The sequence below is a fragment of the Myotis davidii genome, unplaced genomic scaffold (genome assembly GCF_000327345.1).
Source record: "Myotis davidii unplaced genomic scaffold, ASM32734v1 scaffold208, whole genome shotgun sequence".
In the NCBI taxonomy this organism is placed as follows: Eukaryota; Metazoa; Chordata; class Mammalia; order Chiroptera; family Vespertilionidae; genus Myotis; species Myotis davidii.
In genome coordinates, this window is record NW_006299706.1 from 1601139 (window position 1) to 1621458 (window position 20320).

The 20320-nt window shown below is 46.6% G+C and overlaps 2 protein-coding genes across 7 annotated transcripts in view; one reads left to right on the forward strand and one right to left on the reverse strand.

Moving 5' to 3' along the window:
* The window catches only part of LOC102763170 (GON-4-like protein), a 13278-nt gene extending 10681 nt beyond the window's left edge, over positions 1-2597 (reverse strand). For 3 of the 5 annotated variants that reach the window (XM_015571704.1, XM_006775772.2, XM_015571703.1), the window contains exon 1: positions 142-494. Coding sequence is in view for 1 of the 5 variants with exons in the window: in XM_015571702.1 (XP_015427188.1) it covers positions 2371-2578 (208 nt within the window). In the remaining 4 variants the exon portion in view is untranslated. The other 2 variants (XM_015571702.1, XM_015571706.1) reach the window with 2 other exon arrangements.
* Position 2598: 1 nt separating this feature from the next.
* On the forward strand, positions 2599-19649 carry SYT11 (synaptotagmin 11). 2 transcript variants are annotated; one of them, XM_006775705.2, is made up of 4 exons: positions 2599-2843; positions 9137-9963; positions 17135-17255; positions 17696-19649. In XM_006775705.2, exons 1-4 carry the CDS (start codon positions 2810-2812, stop codon positions 18004-18006), a joined length of 1293 nt encoding a protein of 430 aa, XP_006775768.1. In that variant the 5' UTR covers positions 2599-2809; the 3' UTR covers positions 18007-19649. The 2 variants fall into 2 exon arrangements, with proteins under 2 accessions (XP_006775768.1, XP_006775767.1); XM_006775704.2 differs by having other exon boundaries at positions 2602-2843; positions 17135-17258.
* Positions 19650-20320: the final 671 nt, after the last annotated feature.

A 20320-nucleotide genomic window follows, 5' to 3' on the forward strand; every position in this document is an offset into this window, starting at 1 on the left:
TGGGAGTGCGTGTGGGGTGGGGTGGTGAGGAGAGAGAATTAAGAATGAAAGAAAAGACAGCCAGCTACCATTTAAAGTCAGCAGCGGACAGGGATCGGCTCCCGGCACTTATAATAATACAGCAATTCTAAAGCGGCTCACCTTTTAGGAACTGGAGTGGGACCAACAGGGTGAACGAATGCAAATCCGAAGGTAGCCCCCGCGCGAGCCCCTCTTGGGGATATTTTCCAAAAGGGGGGCCTGACTGCGCTTTTTACCAGGGGCCGAGCACTGGCCCAAGTCCCCGCGCCCGGCTAGACCCCCTCGGACCTCTACCTTCTGTCCCACACCCCGCGCCAGCCCTCAAACCCGACCCCCGCAGCCTGGACATCCCGCGCCCGGACGTGCAGCTCCCACTCGCCACTTCCCGCCTCACGGCACGGGACACGGTCCCCCCAACAGCGACAGATCCCGCGGAAACTCGGAGTCCGGGCCACCGGAAGTCAGCCGGCGGCAGCAACTTACGTGCGCGCCCCCGAGTCGCGGTGCGCGGCGTCAGGACGTCAAAGAGCGCGCTCCAATCACTGGGCGCCGTCCCACTTACGGGCGGGATGAAGCCGCAAGGCTAGCACGTCTGTGTGGGCAAAAAGTTTTAAGGAAATATCTCTCTTACTCGGACCCAGGCGCTGCTCAAAACAAAACTTGGGATTGTGATTCGTTAGTTTAACTTGACAACGAATCCTTCTTGCCGCGTCACACCTGAACTACGGGGCCAAGGAAGTGGAGAATTCAGAAATTTTCAGAAAGGAATCCCTGGATTACCAATAGGGCAGTTATTTGTACTCGTGAGTCATGGAGTCACTCCATAGTAACTACTACTCATAGCTGTATAATACTCTGCCATTTTACAAAATGCTTTCACTTACGTTACCATAGGTGATTTGATCTCCCCAATAAACCTTATGGAACAGTGGGTATTATACTTTCAAATTTACACGGAACAAATTTCTGGCTCAGTTTGGATAGGTGATTTCACAAAGGTACACAGCTATCAAGGGGAACCGGGTATCCTTAACTCTAGCTTCTAATGCATTGACCCAACGTCCAGGAAGCATAGTTAATGTCCAATATCAATACTTGTGTTTTGAACAAATGAATGACTCCTAGAGCCATGTTCTTTCCACTTTTCTAGAAGAAGGGAATGTCAAAATTGGAAAAATACACTAAACTCTGTCATTTTGCAGGTGAACCACCAACAAATATTTTATGCATTTAAATAATCTATGTAACCTGATCCTGTCTGTAAACAGAATCGATGAAAGTATCCACAGCCAAAATAAAGAGCGAAGTTCATATCCTCAATCACCCTAACTCTCCCAAATGCCAAGGAAGTCCCTAGAAGCTTGGAGTTTCATTTGTGGCTTGCTTTGCAACCTGTAGCATATGGGTATCTTCCCTGGAAAAGTTTTGTTGCTCACAGGGTTTCACATATCAGAGCCTCTGGTCATCTGATGGTTTGCACATGCTCTCTCTCCTAAGCAGCCCTAATCACTTGACACTTTAAAAAAGAAATACGGCCCTAACTGGTTTGGCTCAGTGGATAGAGCATAGGCCTTCAGACTGAAGGATCCCAGGTTAGATCCGGTCAAGGGCATGTACCTTGGTTGCGGGCACATCCCCAGTAGGGAATGGGCAGGAGGTAGCTGATCGATGTTTCTCTTTAAAAAAAAGAAAGAAATATGCAGCGCTGATTAATTTTGGCATTCTTCATTAGTCTTATTTATTTATTTTTAATTTATTTTATTATTTATCTGTTTGTTTTTCAACATCATTTTTTTTAAATCCTCACATAAGGGTATTTTCCATTGATTTTTTTTTTAAAGAGAGTGGAAGAGAGAGGGAAAGACAGAAAGAAATATCGATGTGAGAGAAACATAGATTGGTTGCCTCCTGCACTCGCCCTGGAGCCTGCAACCCAGGTACGTGCCCTTGACCGGAATCGAACCCAGGACCCTTCAGTCCGCAGACTGACGCTCTATCCACTGAGCCAAACCGGCTAGAGCTTCATTAGTCTTTTTTATAAAAACAGCTTTAATTTACACACCACAAAATTCATCCGTTCTACTTGTATAATTAAATTGTTCTAAGTAAATGTTCAGAGTTGTGCATCCATCAGGAGGTTTGACCTTTAGTCAGAGTTTTAGCGTTCCTGAAGTTTAAGAAAGTTTCCATAATAACCTTTAGTGGGCTCAGAAATGCATAACAATAATGGCAACGGATACTGAAATGCAGACATACGGAATTTTGTTTTTCCACAATCCTGGGCTCCCTCTCAGCCGGAACATTCCGCTGCTGTATTAAGCCCAGGGGTTGGGAATCATGATAGCATACCTACATTTCTTACTCTATCCTTGGGGTTCTCTCCTTTAGACCAACAGCCCGTCAGTGGGCGGGGTCTTGTTCTCAGGAAATCCCGGTGATGGGGTCCCCTCCCAGAGATCTTCCGAAAAGGGGCGGGTCCTGCCTTCCGGAACTTTTCGGACAGAGGCGGAGTCTTCTGCCGAGGACCGCTCGGGAGAAGGCGGGGCCTCCCTCGCATCAGGACCAGTCTGGCTGCACCTGCATCCTTAGCTCAGAGCATCCCTGGAGCATCTGAAGAGGCAGCCGCAGCTGGCAACCGGGGACCAGACCGTCACAGGGGGCACCCGCCAGATACCTCCCCGCTCCCCTGACCTAGCGCGGTACAGCGGCGGCCTCGGTTCTGATCCAGGGTTCTCAGAGTTGTCTGACCATTGCAACAGCCTTTACAGCAAGGGCCTCTGATTACGACATGGCCGAAATCACCAATATCCGACCTAGCTTTGGTAAGTACAATCGGTCCAACTAAGCCTGCGGTCATCGAAAGAGTTGTCAAGCTAGGGGAAGCCAGCGGCTGCACAAGGAATGAAGCCCAGACCAGGGTCTTCAAGTGCCAGCCCCGCTAGAATCGGGCCTGTGGAGGTGGGTCGTGGGCAGTGGACAGAGCCTGAACTTAAACTATGGGCTGCAGAGGCTGGGAAGGCTAGAGACATGGAGGCTGGTGGTGGGTGGAGGGCAGGTCCAGGATGCTAAAACCTCGTATGGTGCACCGTCAGCACTGCTGGAGGTGAGAAACAGAGAGTTTGCAGAGGATGCGCACCCCTCCTTCTGGGGGAGGAGAGGTGGAGTAGGCCGAGCCCTCCCCCTTGGGGCACGCAGGGCGGTGCCCCTTCCTCCCCATCCTAGTCCTCAGGCTGCGGGGGAGGGAGATGGCAAGGGGGATGGGGCATCAAGATGGCAGTTTGGAGACTGTGGGCTGTGTGGCTGGCAGCCAGGGGAGGCAGCGGCCTCTAGGGAGAGAGGTGCGGGGGTGGGGAGCTAAAAGGAAGCCACTCCTTAAGCCGGTCAGCTGGATGCTGAGGCTGAGGGGCACCGTGAGCCCTGCGAGTTCTATTCTGCATCGTAATGGTGGGGTCCTTCTGATGCTACCAAATGGCGCTTGGTGCTGCGGGGCTAGGGGATGACGTGATGTCTATTTCTGGGCCTCCTGGCAGTGCCCAGGCGCTTCCTCCCAGGCCTTTTGTTCCCCATTCTCTGGGCTGGCTTTTCAAACAGGGGGACTCACCCGCGCTAGTGCTGGAGCTGGTGGGGGCCCGACCCAGGCCGGAGGGGGAGGGGCGTGAGAGGCCCAGCCCGGGGGAGGCCGCTTTGTGTACCAGAGAAAGCATTACGTCATCTCGGCGCGGCTCCAAGATCTGTTACATTCCTTGGAGCAGAGAGTGGAGTGGAAAATAGAAAAAATGGGAAATAAAAGCTCGAGAAACAAGTTTTTCCTCCTAGGGAATTCCTCCAAAATATGCCAGGGTAACAAACTACCTGTGCTGTTTTCCTGGTGCAAAAAGAAAAAAAAAAAAAAAAAGAACTGCCCTGGGTCTCCCTCAATTCTACTTAACCCCAGTTTGGATGGTAGCAGCCAGTGAGAGTGCTGTCGCCAAGGGCTCCTTCATGTCCCTTAAGAGATCCTAACCCTCAGACAATCCAGAAGTTCTGAGCATCCAGGGTTTGGGTAGGTCCACAATCCAACATGGAAGTAGCTTTTCTCACTCTCCAGTGAGAGGTTTATGGAAATGAGCAAAACCCAGTGTGCTCCATTCTCTCAATATCCAGAAGACATCGGATCAGGGAAAGTATCTAGACAACAGATCACACCCAATTACTACTTGTTCCCACTGATTCTCAAGGCTACATCTTGATGTTTTTGTCTTCCACTTCACCTTCTGCATTGCTATTCTTTGAGTCCTCAATTTCTAAAATAGATGTCTCATTGGAGATTGCATGAGCACCCTATGATTTTCTTTCTGCTCTTTCTTTTTCTTCTTATGCCTTCTTTTCAACATGTTCTTTTTTTCTCATTGCATTTCCCAATTCCTTGGAAAGTGAGATGGTGTGATTTCCTTTAGAAGGAATATTAGTGGCAAAGAGAAACTAAATTTTATCAGCCTTTTACATACTACATTTTATTTAATCCTTACAAATATCCTCTGATGTAGGAATTATTATATATACTTTTTCCAGCTGCGGAAACTGAGGCTCAGGGAGCTAAAGTAAATAAAAGTTACACAAAATAGTGAGGGTAGTGCCAATGTCCGGTTGATGCTAAAGTTTGTTGTCATATCGGTATCACACTGGTCTATTTGACAGGGAAAAGCTGGTTTAGTACAGGAAGTCAGTAAGCAGGTCTGGTCAGGGACTCACAGAGGTGGGCATAGCCCAGATGTGTCTCACAGGCCTTTCAACCCTTGCAGAGGGTTTCCTACACAAGAACCGTTACTTCTGACTTTTTCATGTCTCCTAGAGCACTTCATTTCCAATGCCTTAGCCCTTGGGAGATACACCAAGCCAACGCTCAAGTATCCACCACCTTAGAGTACAAAGGGAGCAAGCGGCATAGGTCACTGCAATTTACAGCTACTTTAAGCACTCACTTCAGATATCAGTTCCAACTTCCTTTTCCCACCAACCTTTTGACTAAAGCAAGACAGAGGGTTCTGAGTCTCAACATCCCCGATTTTCCTAATTAACTGCCTTGAGTGTGGGAAAGAGAGGCAGAGGTTGACAAATAATTAAGAAAAAAGCAGGGCGAAGGTGGGAAATAAGGTGGAGAAAAGCACGTAGGTGATTTATAAATGGGTTGATCTGTTTCTCTTCTTTTCCTTCTCTGTCCTTCTGAAAGATAAGAATCCTTCATCTTCTTTCTTACCCACGCCACCTGCATTTTCAAGCAGTAAAACCCATGGCACGGGAAGCAACAGTGGGTTCCCTTGGGATCACAGAGTAAATTTAAGGTAGAGCCAAAAGGATCACTCCAACGCCTCCCAACATGGCCTTTAGATCTCTCTTTCAAATCACTCTCAAAAATACACCTGTCTCGGTAGTTCCCTGCTTTCCCCTTCTCACAGAGACAATCAATGTTCAGTTTCACTAATCATTAGCAAGCAATTTTCAGGAAAGTCCCTTCTTGGTGAATAGGGAGCCATTTTTTTTTATTTTTTTTTTTAGCTTGTGCCATTTTGATTGACAATTGAAACCAATCAATTGTTCAAATAAATAGTTACTGACCTTGTGTTAGATGCAAGAGACTCAGGGATTCAGAGATGAACAGGATGTCATTTCTGCTTGCTCTCAAGGAGCTGAACACCAAGGCTGTCCCATTTTGTGAAAACTCTCTCCATAATAACTCATTTCACTTAATGCTCTGTGAATAAACCCTGTTATTATTTGGTATGGACATGGTCACCTTGATTTATTTTGTTAATGGCTTTATTCCTTAACTATATTATTTTAGAATGTAACTCCTCCTTTTCTTTAACAATTTATTTTTATTGATTTTAGAGAGAGGAACATTGATTGGTTGTCCAATTTATTTATGCATTCATTGATTGCTTCTTGTATGTGCCCTGACCGGGGATTAAACTCAAAACCTTGGTGTATCAGGTTGAACTCTAACCAACTAAGCTACTTGGCCAGGACTAACCCCTTCTTTTCTTACCTGGTCCCAGCTTTCATGAAACCATGGAATGTCTGAAGTAGAAAAAACATTGAAGATATTTAGCACAATCTCCATGGAAGAAATCCCTTTTAGAATATCCCTAACGAGTGGTGATTCAACCTCTGAAAGTTTTCAATTATAGATTCACTGCTTTATGAAGCAATCTGGGCTATTGTGAGGCAGTTGAAATAATAATTTGACTCTTTTTATTGAGTCAGATCTGTCTTCCTACAGCCTGTACGTGCTGGTGCTGGGCCTGCCTTCCAAAGTCAAATCAAATCACACCTTCTTCCATCACAGCATCTTAAATAATTGAAGACAGTTATTATTCCTAGACCTCTCAGCTCCTTCAGATCCTTCCATTTTTCTTCATTGGATGTGGTTCCCAGATCTTTCACCATCTTGATTATCCATAATGTAAAGACACTTTGGTGTCAGGCAAACCAGTATTTAAATCCCATCACTACCATTTGCCATTACTTGGCCTGGGGCAGATTTGAGCCCCCAGGTCTCTCCATTGTAAAGTGAGTATATTAATAGTTCCTACTTAATGAGTCCTTTGATTCAAAGAGAGGAAGCTCTAGCTCAATGCCTGGCAGGGACATAAAAAGTGTACAACCAAAAAAAAAAGCAGTGTTTATTCCTGTCGGTGCTAGACAGTAGACAGAACACTCCATATGTGTTGTGGCCAGTGCAGATGAAATTATACTACCCTCCTGTGATCCAGACATCGTATTCAAAGTATAAGTTGGCTCTAGCCTAATTATATTCCACGCTTGTGGTCACCTGATTTTTTCTCAGACTCATCAAGTAAGGTCTCCCGTTGCTTATTGACAGGTTTTAAAAACCAAATAGAATTTTAAATTTTCCTTGAGATATGTCATCATATTGACCTCACCCTCTTTTTCCAATCTGTGGAGGCTGTTTTGAATTTACGAACTCATTTGTTCACTGAACACTTACTAGGTGCCACATGGTTCTGGGACCTGGGGATATAGCAGTGAACAGACAGAAATTCGGTATTCTTATTAAGTATATCTGGTGAAGAAAAACAGAAATTGTTGGGCGTAAGAACTACTATGAAGAAAAAATAAAGCAGGTAATAGGGATATTATCTCCCTCGGGGCAGTCAGAAAATGCTTCTCTGATAACGAAGTTTGCACAGAGGTCTGCAGTGAGAGGCAGAGAGCCCGGCAGACCTGGTGAAAGGATGCTCCAGGAAGAATCTGGAATATTCTGGAGTCACACTTATTTTCTGATTTCTCCCTGTCCAAATCTTTCCTTAAAAAAGTAATGTGGGGTTTATGTTTATGTTTCTGCTTCTATTGAAACAAAATTATATAACATTTCAAATTCAAGGGACCATATTATGGCACAGTGGGTTTCAATATTTGTGATTACCACAGAGGATTATAATTTGTGTGTGTGTATACACATATACATTACATGTTATTAAAATGCAATATATAAGTATATATATGCAAAACATAAAGTAATATGGGGATAGTTACAAAAATAGTAATGGGGATGTAAGGTACAGCATAGGAAATATAGTCAATAATTTTGTAATATCTATTTATGGTACTATTTGGGTACTGGAAATATCAGGGGGAACACTTTGTAAAGTATATGATTGTCGGACCACTAAGTTGTACACCTGAAATTAATACAAAATAATATTGAATGTAATTGAAAAACTTAAGCAAGTCAAGTAATGTAGAGAACTAGAGGCTGTATCTAGACCAATTGGATTCAGTGAACTTAAAGGAGAAATAACCCCAAACCTAATTATCTAAGACAGAGGCGAACTTGTGTGGGGAAAAGACAGGTAAGACTAGAGGAAGGGAAGGGAAAAATCTGTTTCTCTTTAATTACTTGTTTATTCAACAAATATATATATTAAGTGTCTTTAGTGCTGGGGCTATAGAAATAAACAAAACAAACAAAATCCCTGTCTTCATGAAACTTATATTCTAGTGAAAATAGATAATCAACAGTAAATTTATATGTGTGTCTATATATATTCTTGTGTATGTGAGTGTGTATGAGAGAGAGAGAGAAAGAAAAAGCAGACACATGGAGAAAATTAAGCAGGGCTAAGAAGTGTGGGTCTTTGGGATGGAGAAGGTTGCACTTTTAAATGCAAAGATCTGACTTTTCCACAGTCTCTCTTTTTCTCTTTCTAAAATTCTTCTATTTGTAAATGCCTAGGAGCTGGAATTTGAAACATATTTTAAAAGTACTTAAACCCTCCCTGGCTGGTTTTCTCAGTGGTTAGAGCATCAGCCCGGGTTCCAAAGGGTCTCAGGTTCGATTCCCTATCAAGGGTATGTACCTGGGTTGCGGGTTCAATCCTGCCCCAGTCAGGGCACCTGCAGGATGCAATCAACTCATGTGTCTCTCTCACATCGATGTTTCTCTCGCTCTCACCCTCCCTCATTCCCTTCCACTCTCTCTAAAAATTAATGGGAAAATTACCTCGGGTGAAGATTTTAAAAAGTACTTAGACCCACTGTTCTTATTACCACCCACCCACTTTTGCTACCCTGGAGCAACCTACTACAATGATCCGAAGTCAACCCCACATCCTTTCACCCTACCTGCCAGTAAGTCAACACAGTCCCACTGTTTACAAACCCTGTCCGGGGTGCAGTGGAATACCCTCCTGAGCCCAGACACGCCTTGTGCCCTTGTGTAACAGTTGAGGTGAATGGGTTCCCGTGTAAAAAGGTGACCTTACAAGACTTACAGGGCAGTTTATGTGAAACCAATCATTATCAGCAAACCAAGTTCCTAAGTGCTAAGGGAAGGCCAAGACAATGACAGGGAGTTGGGTGACTTCAGGGAAGTCTTTCTGGAGAAGGTAAACATTTCACTCAGGTTTGGTGGGAAGGAAGGGCCGTGGCTTGGTTGAGTGGATGGATGAGGGCATTGCCAAGGGAGGGGATAAGTTCACAAGCCCAGATGAGCAAATTTTGTGTTGGAGGCTCGGTTGGGAGGAACGTGGCTCCAGCAGAGGCACCAAGTAGGAGAGCTCCGGAAGGGGGTTGAGGTCCACCTGCCTTAACGCATCTCTGTTCTCACCTTCAGATATGTCGCCGGTGGTGGCAGGCCTTCTCGGGGCCTCTGTACTGGTGGTGTGTGTCTCGGTGACCGTGTTTGTCTGGACATGCTGCCACCAGCAGGCAGGGAGGAAGCACAAGAACCCACCGTACAAGTTTATCCATATGCTCAAAGGCATCAGCATATACCCAGAGACCCTCAGCAACAAAAAGAAAATTATCAAAGTGCGAAGAGACAGAGATGGCCCCGGGAGGGAAGGTGGACACGGGAACCTGTTGGTGGGTGCGGCAGAGGCCGGCCTGCTGGGCCGAGACAAGGGTCCCAGGCCACCCAGCTCTGGATCTTGTCTCGGCCAATTACCCATCAAGGTGGACTATGGGGAAGAGCTGAGGAGCCCCATGGCAAGCCTAACCCCCGGGGAGAGCAAAACGAGTTCTCCATCGTCTCCCGAGGAGGACGTCATGCTGGGGTCCCTCACCTTCTCCGTGGACTATAACTTCCCCAAAAAAGCCCTGGTGGTGACGATCCAGGAGGCCCACGGGCTGCCCGTGATGGACGACCAGACCCAGGGCTCTGACCCCTACATCAAAATGACCATCCTTCCCGACAAGCGGCACCGGGTGAAGACCAGAGTGCTGCGGAAGACCCTGGACCCTGTGTTTGACGAGACCTTCACCTTCTACGGCATCCCCTACAGCCAGCTCCAGGACCTGGTGCTGCACTTCCTCGTTCTCAGTTTTGACCGCTTCTCTCGGGACGACGTCATTGGGGAGGTCATGGTGCCGCTGGCTGGGGTGGACCCCAGCACAGGCAAGGTACAGCTGACCAGGGACATCATCAAAAGGAACATCCAGGTGAGGAGGAAGTGTGGGTGGGGGAGGATGGTAGGTTGGGGGAGACAAGATCTTAGGGGACACATGGGAGGGGGAGGGGGAGGGGATGAAATGGGTGGCAAAGGGGGACTGTGGGGCGGAAGCTCTCACCTACCAAGAATAAGCCATGGTCAGAGTAAGACAGAGGGCCTGGCAGGTAAGGTCTCCTCGAGGAAGCAGCTTCCAGGGGAGAGAGAGACAGGTGGCTCCTGAAATTCCACTTAGTAGCTGGTATCCTGACACTGCACCCAGCCTGCTTAGCTGTAGTGTAGGGGCTAATTCCCCCCCCACACACACACACACAAATAATATGTGATCTTCCTCTAGCAAATTTCTCACAGCTGAGAAACGTTGAAAGTGGTTCAATCATTTCCCCCTCTGCTTTCCTTTCCCAGCCCAAACCTAGGGGTATAAATAGTATCATGTCTGGATGTCTTTTAGTAACCATTTTGTAAATGCGATTAAATGAATTGCTTCACCTCTGAGCCCTTGAGCCAGGCCCAAACCTTTGCTACAGATATTTCTCTCTCTATTCCTCCTCTCTGTTGGCGTGAGAAGGGGGGATGGGGAGGGGAGAGCCTTCTCTCCCACTGGGCTAGCATTGGCTCTTGAGCTGTCATTTCAGGGGTACAAGAAATGTGTACCTGTCCTCCATTAGTTCTTTCACTTCCTCCACAATTGGGGAAACAATGCCGTTCTATGGTTAAGCCCTGAGGCTCTGGAGTTGGACTGCCTGACTTCATGTTCCAGCTCACACCCTTTTCCGGCTGTGCGACATGGGAGAAAACCCTTCTAAGCTTTTTTTCCGCCCAATGTAAAATGGAGCTAATATTACCTTCCTTACAGGAGTACGTGGCTCAAATGAGATAATATCCCTGGTATATCAGTGCCCTAGGGGAGCTTTTACTTTAGTGGAGGAAAGACAAACAATTTTGGCAATTACCATATTGGCAGGTGCTTTGAAAGAAGTTGTTGACATTTTAACTCAGAGTTTCATTTATTTTTTTCAGGATTAAATATAAGTGGTTAATAGCAAGGGCTTTGAAGTCAGACCTGAATTTTAATCCAGGACACTGGGCAGGGGGCATTTACTAAACGTCCAGGGGCGCTCTTGGCATGAGCCCAATTTCTTCCTATTTTATTAACTCCCCTCAGGGAGGGGTAAGCCAGGGCTGCAATCCTTAGCAACACATTCCCTGGGAGAGGCCCCACACAGGACATCCAGAGCCTGTGCGACCCCCCACCAGAGCCTTCCCACCGCCCGGCTTCCCAACAGTGTTCTCCCCAACCGGTAACCATGGGCAGGGCTGTATTCCAACCCGAGCCATGACCGTCATTCCCCACTCATCTGGCTAAACACTCATCCTGGTGATTCCCTAGCACTGCAGCCTCCAATGCCTGCCCGAAATCCTCCCGACCGTAGCCAAGAGTCTGCCCTTTCTGGGTCTCCCCTGAGCTCATCAGTTAGAGCTGCTCGGGCCGACTCCACGCTGTCTGTAAAGAGCTTTTTTGTTTTGGTCTGTGTAAAGCTTTCCTTTATAATATGGGGCCCAATTATCTCCCTCCAAAGATTCCTGCGTGGTGGTGAGAATTGCGTTTCTCTATATAGCTCCCCACTACTAACTGTATTTCCTGGCCTTTAGCAGAGAATTCATCTCTTGTTCTTTCCATTATACAGTGCAGTCCGGTGGAAGAAGCCCAGGACTGGTCATCACTTTTTACTCTGTCCCTTTCATTACCTTATTCTGGGCAAGTGGCTAACATCTCTGGGCCTCAGTCTCTCTCTAGACTGGATCATGAAGTTTACTAGGATCACTTTATGAGAGCACTCTTGGTTCTTATGAACATACAAAAGGATATAAGAAGCATGAAAAATGAACTCTTTATGATGAGTAAAAGGAGATCATGATAAAAACTCTGTAATACCCAAAATCTCTGAGTTGGACTTTGGGACTTGATTTTTTATTTTTTTAGTGGCAAGCAGCTTTTTTCCTAGTATTTTATTCAGATAGAAATTGCCGTGCATTTATATTCCCACGATAAATTCCCCACAAGGAGAAGGGAGACACTGCAGAGAGGGCTGGAGAATAAAAAGGAGACGCTGGGAAAAGAGAATTACCGCGTGGGTAACAGAGAGTTGTTAGACTCCTAATTTCTTCAGGTCATTGTTTTCCTGCCTTTCCTCTGTCCAATCCAGTGTTGATGACCTGGGACAATGGCCACTTAACGAAAGGATTCTTAAAATCTCAGATTTACAGGGGACCTTAGAGGTCATCCATTCTAGCCAAAGGGACTGAAAAGAGAGAAAGAAAAAGGACTGTCCCTTTCCCAGGAACAATAAAGGAGGTTGCTCTGTATGTGTCCTGGGGAGGAGGAGAGGGAGGAACATGAAGGGTTTTGTTTCTTTTGTTTGCCCGTGATTGTGATTGATGTGGAGGTGGCCCTTCGTACTGCTCACCCCAGGAAAGGTTTATTGTGGATGTGTGGCTAGCAGATCATCCAGGGAGGGGCTCTGCTAGTTCGAGGAAATAGGTTTCTCCCCCGCCCAAGTGTTCCTGTGTCCGTCCGTCTGCTTCAGGACCCATGCTCCTGGTCCTCTCTCCCACCGAGGGCGGGCAGAGCCTCCCAGCTCTGTCAGGCACAGACAAAACCCTTTCTCCCCCTTGTCCTTCTGCTTGTCTGCCCCACAACAGGGTCTTTGCCTCATTAAGCCCCGGGACTGGGAAACACAGCCCGCTCCCAGCCCTTGACAAAGAGCCTTTGAAAAAGAGCCATTGGCAATGCTACTTGGAATGGGATTGGGTGGGAAAAGAAGGGGAGGAGAATGAGGGGACGTAAAACTGTTCTTCGATACAGAATGGAATGGCATTCAGGTAGTGCTGCGGCTGCAGACTTGGGCATCACAAAGGGGCAGCTGAATGGGCACTGGCAGTCTGCCCAGGTAAAATGACAAAGGTGAGGGCGGCCAGAAGGAAAACAGTTGCCCGAGGAGTGATTTTAGGGGAGAAAAATATTAAAAGGGGAACCAGAAGTTGTCTACTTTCTCAAAGACCTAGGGAAGGGACATGGAGGTTTAGATTAGGGAGATTTTGCTATAATGAATGATTTAGGAAACAGTTTTAAACAAATATTCAGGAAACCTAAACTATAATACTGTAGTTAGTGGCAGGTTTTTTTTTTATTGATTGAATTTGAGAGAGAGGTGGGGGGTGGGAGGGGAAGAAACATCAACGTGAGAGAGAAATACTGGTCAGTTGCCTCCCACAAGTGCCCTGACCAGGGATTGAACCTGCAACCTGGGTGTGTGCCCTGACCTGACCGGGAATTGAACCTGCCACCTTTTGGCGTATGGGACAATGCTTCAACCAACTGAGCCACACCAGCCAGGGCTAAAATTCTGTGTTATTTTTTTAAATCAAATATCCCTTTAACCCCACATATCCTTCTTCTGTATATAAAGTTAGAATTATATTGAAAGATTGCATATTTAATATTTAGATACCAGTATTCAAGATGGCCCCAGAAATAGATATCAAATCTATTTAACATTTCATTATTCGTGGAAACGGAGGAGAGCAATGGCCCAAATAATCCAAAGGTTCTTGCTTTCTAGATCAGCTCTGGCTGCTGGGACTTTCTGTGATGCTGGAACTGTTCTCCATCTGCTCTGTCCAATGTGGTAGCCACACATGGCTGTTGACCATTTGAAATATGGCTCCTGTGACTGAGGAACTAAACTGTTAATGGATTATAATTTCAATAGACACATGTAGCTAGTGGCTACTGTATTGGATAGCTCAGTTCTGAAATGTTTTGGAAGGCATTTGATTTTCTTTCTCATGGGGATTAATTTCCTAATGCCATTTGGCTGTGGGTAATAGGAGTAAAAAGGCGTTTACATTCTCTGGTTGTATTCTGATTTGTGTCCAAAAGAAGCAGCCCAGAGGTATACTGGTTGGCAAGGGCAACCAGCCTGTGACTTTAAACGGGCTGAGGGTACTTCCTGTGGGTATCATCGAAACCAGACAATATGTATGTTATGGGCAAGGAAAAAATGGGAGACTTCAATCTAGTAGAGAAAAGCTATCACATCTTTTTTAAAGTCTATTCTCTTTTGTACTTCAGTTTCAAAATTAAATTTTAGTTAGTCATATTCTATGCCCTATGAGAGACATTTTCATATGCACCTGGTATGAAACATTGTCTTGAGAAATTTTTTAAACCACATGAAATAATCGAATTCCTTATTATCACAATTTTATTCCTTGAGATAACATAAGGCTTATAATCAAAACATAAACTATTAGGTTTTCCCCCTTGTTTTTCATTGATAAGCTGGTTAAATTACTGCTGTTGTCCTTTCCTGTAGACACATCTGACAGAGCACTAGCTTGTAGCTTTTTTTTTTTAATATATTTCTTTATTAATTTCAGAGAGGAAGGAAGAGGGAGAGAGAGATAGAAACATCAATGATAAGAGAGAATCATTGATTGGCTGCCTCCTTCACGTCCCTACTGGGGATCGAGCTCGCAACCCGGGCATGTGCCCTTGGCCGGAATCGAACCTGGGACCCTTTAGTCCGCAGGCGGACACTCTATCCACTGAGCCAAACCGGCTAGGGCTAGCCTGTAGCTTTTTGAGGGTAGGACTCTTCATTGTCTGTTTTTTCAGCCCTAGCTGCTGGCAGAGTTCCTGGCACTTAGTAAGTGCACAATGAATCATTTGATGGACATGTAAGGCTGGTAGTGAAAATAGTCTATTTTTGCTCAATCTAAGAAAAATTCCTGAAATAGGTGACATTTCTTTGGGACTATGAATAATACAAGGAATAAGATTTGATAGTAGGCCCTGGCCTGGGTGGTTCAGTTGGAGTATCATCCATATACCAAAAGGTTGCGGGTTTGATTCCCAGTCAGGGCACCCATACCCAGGTTGCAGGTTCAATCCCTGATCAGGGCACGTACAGGAGGCAACCAATTGATGTTTTTCTCTCCCTTCCTCACTCTCTGAAATTGATTAAAAAACAAACAAACATATCCTTGGGTAAGGATAAAATAATAATAATAAGATATACATGTTAATACACACACACACACACACACACACACACATATATGTTGATTTGATAGTGGAGGAATGATTTTGTCTCAGATTTAACTTGTGTCTTAAATTCCTCAAATTCTACCTCCTTTTGTTTTCTTTATCTCAGCCTCAGCCCCACTTTCTAAGCTAGAAACTTAAGAAACAGTCCTCCAACAAGACAAAACCAACAAACAAATATTCCTCCACCTCTCCCCTCTCCCCGACATTTACATCTAATTAGCCACCCACACCTAGAACATCCTGGCAATTCTCCGTGAGACATAGCTTACCCCCCTGTCCAACCCCTCTGCTCTAGCCCTGGCTCCAGGCCTCATCATTTCTTCCTTCGCCTATTGCAGCAGCTCTTAACTGAGCTTTCTGACTTTGGTCCTTCTCCATTTTTCAGCTCTCACCAGAATAATAATATTATTAATGAAATACTAAAAACAACCATCATAACTCTGTCACTCCTATACCTACAGACCTCACCTTGCCCGGTGGTGACTCTGCTGGTTGGCGAGACTGCCCCACTGCTCTTTACCCTCACCTCACCCACCTCTCCGGGTTCCTGACTCATCCCTCCTGCCAGGCACCCCAACATCAGGAACATGCGCTTCTCACCATCCTCTGAACACAGTGTGCCCTTTCAGGGCCCAGTGCCTTGGTGCCAGCCACTCCTGCCACTCTGCCTGATGTGAGCTTCTCTCTGCCCATTGTCTCATGGCCTCTTACTCACCCTCCGTAACTCAGCCCAGATGTCAACTGGCAGCGCCTTCCTGAGTCTCCCAGCAGCGCTTAGACAGGCTTCTTACTTCTCTGTTTACTCCATCTGTGTCTCTTCTATGCACAGTGAGCTCCTTGGGAGCAGCTGGGTCCGGGCAGCTGTGGCCCCCGGCACCAGAAAGTAGTGAGCCAGGGGTGTAAAATGTTCTCGGAGGACTAGCGGTTTTTCCCAAGTTCACAGTGAAGCCTAGAAGACACTTTACAGATGGAGAGGCAAAGATGTTGGCCCAGGGAAGAGAGCGACGACTGGAGAGGACACCTGAAGTGCAGGACTGAGGCAGGCGGGGCAGGTGCGGCTGTCCACCCTGTGGCGTGGAGGAGCGCAGGCTCCGAAAGGCCAGGGACTTGCCCAAGGCCAGGTGCTGCGGAAGCGGCAAAGTGAAGGCTCAGATCCAAGTGTCCTGCCTCCCAGTATACGTGTTTATCACAAGAACCAAATGAGGAAATAGGAGAGAATACACTTTTGTCGCGCACACTGTACTCCAGGCCCTGTGGTGTCACAAAATTTAACTTATTTAATCCTTTTAATAATCCTCTGAATGAGGTACCATTTTAAAAAATATTTTATTTACTAATGAGAGACATAAATTTCTTGTTCCACTTAGTTGTGAATTCATTGGTTGCTTTTTTTAAAAAAAATATATTTTATTGATTTTTTACAGAGAGGAAGGGAGAGAGATAGAGTTAGAAACATCCATCAGCACGCCCCTGCACCCCCCTACTGGGGACGTGCCCACAACCCAGGTCCATGCCCTTGACCAGAATCGAACCCGGGACCCTTCACTCCGCAGGCTGATGCTCTATCCACTGAGCCAAACCGGTTAGGGCTCATTGGTTGCTTCTTGCATGTGCCCTGACTGGGGATCAAACCCGCAACCTTGGTGTCTCAGGACGACACTCTAACCAACCGAGCCACCCGGCCAGGCCTTTAGGTGCTATTTTTATCTCCATCTGCTAGGTGAGGACACTGAAGTACTCCAGAGATGTCAAGTAAGTGGTCCCAAGCCATACAGACGACAAGTAGCCCATCTGAACGCGGGCCAGGTTGGCCTCAGAGTCTGGGCCCTTAAGAGCGGGGCTGTGCTGCCTCTCCATGCAAATGATCTTATTTAGCATCCGGATGATAAGGAGAACATCTCCTCTTACCCCTTCTTGGGGGATGGGCACCTGCCGTGCAGCCTTCTCCTCCCTGTGTTCCTCCCCAGCCTCCCTTCCCTCTCCCCGGCACACTTTCCGTGCCGTGCCCGGCTCCCCTGCCAGGATTCTCACGTGCCGCTTTTCTTCACAGAAGTGCATTAGCAGAGGGGAGCTCCAGGTGTCCCTGTCGTACCAGCCTGTGGCACAGAGGATGACGGTGGTGGTCCTCAAAGCCAGACACCTGCCGAAGATGGATATCACCGGGCTCTCAGGTAGCAGCTATTTACTCCAACCTACTTCTAAGTGTCTGAATGACACCCCCTCCTCTTGCCTGAGGCCCAGATACCTGCCCTACACACACACACACACACACACACACACACACACACACGTCAGGACCCCTCATACCTGTCGCTTTACATGCGTTCCTCTCTGTGTCTCCTTTCTCTTCCTGGGGACTATCTAGGTTATAGATTTTCCTAGCCAAATGGGACCTTGACCTTTGGTGAGATGCCCCAGCAGGAGCCCATGCCAGGTGCTGAGTCCTTGCTCCAGGCATTGATTGTCCTGTCACTAAGACCACGTAGGGGTGGCCACCAAAGAGATGGACAGCAGAACCCCCTCTCCCCAGCATGAAACCACCATTACAGAGGAGAGGACTGTGTCATAGGCCTGTCTTCCTTTTTCCGTTTTACCTCTTCGGCGGCCCCAGATCCTTACGTCAAGGTGAACGTCTTCTACGGCAGAAAGCGCATTGCCAAGAAGAAAACCCACGTGAAGAAGTGCACTTTGAACCCAGTCTTCAATGAGTCTTTCATCTATGACATCCCCACCGACCTCCTGCCCGACATCAGCATTGAGTTCCTCGTCATCGACTTTGACCGCACCACCAAGAACGAGGTGGTAGGGAGGCTGATCCTGGGGGCGCACAGTGTCACAGCCGGTGGCGCCGAGCACTGGCGAGAGGTCTGCGAGAGCCCCCGCAAGCCTGTGGCCAAGTGGCACAGCCTGAGCGAGTACTAACCCTGTGCCCCTCGCCTCCAACCCCAGGGCCAGGCTGGGCAGGGACATGGTGGGGAAAGAGGTGGCAGAGAGAAGCGGACTCAAAACCTCACTTTAGTTGTAGAAGAAAATTTCTTACAAAATAAACCCGACAAAGAACACCCCACATGACCACAGCTGCAGATCAGTTCGTAGAGATGATGATTTCTCTCCTTGGCAAGGCACTAGCAATTCTTTTTTTTTTTTTTAATGGGGAAAAAGAGAGAGGGAAAGACCTCTACAAGTTTATATATAACGATGTAACCTATCCTTGCATGTCTAATACAAACTGAAGAAATTAGCCTAGCTGCCAATATCAAGTGACAGATTTTAACCCATGAAAACTGTGTTTTGTGCCGAACTGTATTTGCTGATTACCTGAAATTGGCCTCTTTTTATTGGGCTTCTCTGAGCAGTTACTCTCCCCACCTCCGCAAAGAATATTTTGCTCTTGTAAAACCTCATATTTTCATTGTCCCCATCTTTTCTTCCTATTACCTCTGACATCTCTGCTCTTTTATTGAGCTCCAGGTCAGAGGTCCGTAGTAAGCCAAGAAACAAAGGTGGACTGGATTAGGCCGGGTTTTCAGGAGAAAGACTGTTTGAGAGATGGGGCGTTTTTGCTGTCAGCTCTCCTGCTATGAAGGGGTAGACGGCAGCCTCTGATTAAATTGTGATGAAGCACAAGGACACATGAGACTCATGAGGCAGCACTGGGTTGACAAAACAAGATGATGTCTCTAATGAGAGCTTTGGAAACCCCAGCTTCAGCTATAGGATAGTACCAGTGAACACATCCTGCTGATCCCAAACGCTATTTGCAGGTATGAGGACAAGGAGAGGAGAAATGAGATGGCTGTGACCTCCCTTTCCCAGCTGGATATGGAAGCGACAGCTATTTCTGGTTGACGGGTTAGAAATCATCAGATGTTGGAAGGATTAAATCGGCCTTTGTTTTTCCAGAAATGCTGACCCTTGAGAAGAAGCTTTAGAGTCTTCTCAAGTAGCTTAGGTGTGGCTAGTGGTTAGTTTTGCTTTGTAAGGCAAAGGGCCTCAAAAATTATTCTCCTTAAATTTTTTAGCAATGACTCTTAAAAATAGCAGTGAGACTGAGTCATAAAGGTAACTTGGATTCTTTCAGGACATCTTTTCCCTCAAAACAAAGTGCTTGGTTCTTGGAACGGATGAGGGGAACCACCGAGTTCAGCCCTCCTTCTGCCAGTGGGCACAGAGGTTGAGAGCATTCAGCATCCTGCTGGGATTAGAATTCAAGTCTCTTTTTACCCCTAGTCCAGCCACGTCTCTAATGTTGAGACTTCTCATGGTGGCAGAGACTTCACTGACAATAAGTATGCTTGGATAGGCAGTTGATATTTTTGCTAGCCTGAAGAGGAACTCTTCGGGGAGGAACTCAAGCAGCAGCTTGAAGGATGGCCTGAGGGATTAGCTAAAATTGAAGGCCCACTTCCATGCGAGAACATCACTTTCTAACTTACTTCTGAGAAGGGAGTTAAAAAGCTGAGTCGCTATGGAGAGTGGTGATGTTGCCTTTGATGTTCCCTTAGCTCTTGTGGATTTAAAACCTATCTGCTCCTCCCCAATCCTTTGGTTGTTGTCTTTTTTTTTTTTTTAATATATTTTATCGATTTTTTACAGAGAGGAAGGGAGATAGAGAGCTAGAAACATCGATGAGAGAGAAACATCGATCAGCCGCCTCCTGCACATCCCCCACTGGGGGATGTGCCCGCAACCCAGGCACATGCCCCTGACAGGAACCGAACCCAGGACCCTTCAGTCCGCAGGCCGACGCTCCATCCACCGAGCCAAACCGGTTTCGGCTGGTTGTTGTCTTTTTTAACCTTGATTCTTGGCAAGGCGGAGCAGTACTGAGCAGGCACAAAGCCCTCTCTGTTCTTGTCCCTGTCAGCTCCCACCCACTACAATCTGACTCACTCTCTCAACCATCAGTTGGGTTCACACCACCACTCTCTGTCCTATACTCCATGGAATGTACATACTGTATCATACGTAGAAGAAAATAATTTTTGTTTTCTAAAAAATGGCATTTTGAGATAGTTTAATGTAAATCTAACGAGAGCATTCTGAAACCCCATTAGGAAAAAATTTTAAATGATTCCTCTTCATCGCCTTAATGTCTGAAGATCAGAAATTGCTGAGCAATCCATTTTTGTTTCCTTCCCAGAAACAATGCAAAGAAGAGGTGGAGACAGTCTGATCTTTGCCCTGCTGTGTGTGCCTCCGTAGCTCCTCCTGGTCTAAGAATGGGAAAACAGCC

Bases quoted from the DNA above. Each gene is read 5' to 3' on its own strand.
- SYT11 (XM_006775704.2), top strand. From the start codon at position 2,810: ATGGCCGAAATCACCAATATCCGACCTAGCTTTG. The intron at 2,844-9,136 runs GTAAGTACAATC...TCTCACCTTCAG, and splicing joins CAATATCCGACCTAGCTTTG to ATATGTCGCCGGTGGTGGCA. The intron at 17,259-17,695 runs GCAGCTATTTAC...CGGCGGCCCCAG, and splicing joins TATCACCGGGCTCTCAGGTA to ATCCTTACGTCAAGGTGAAC.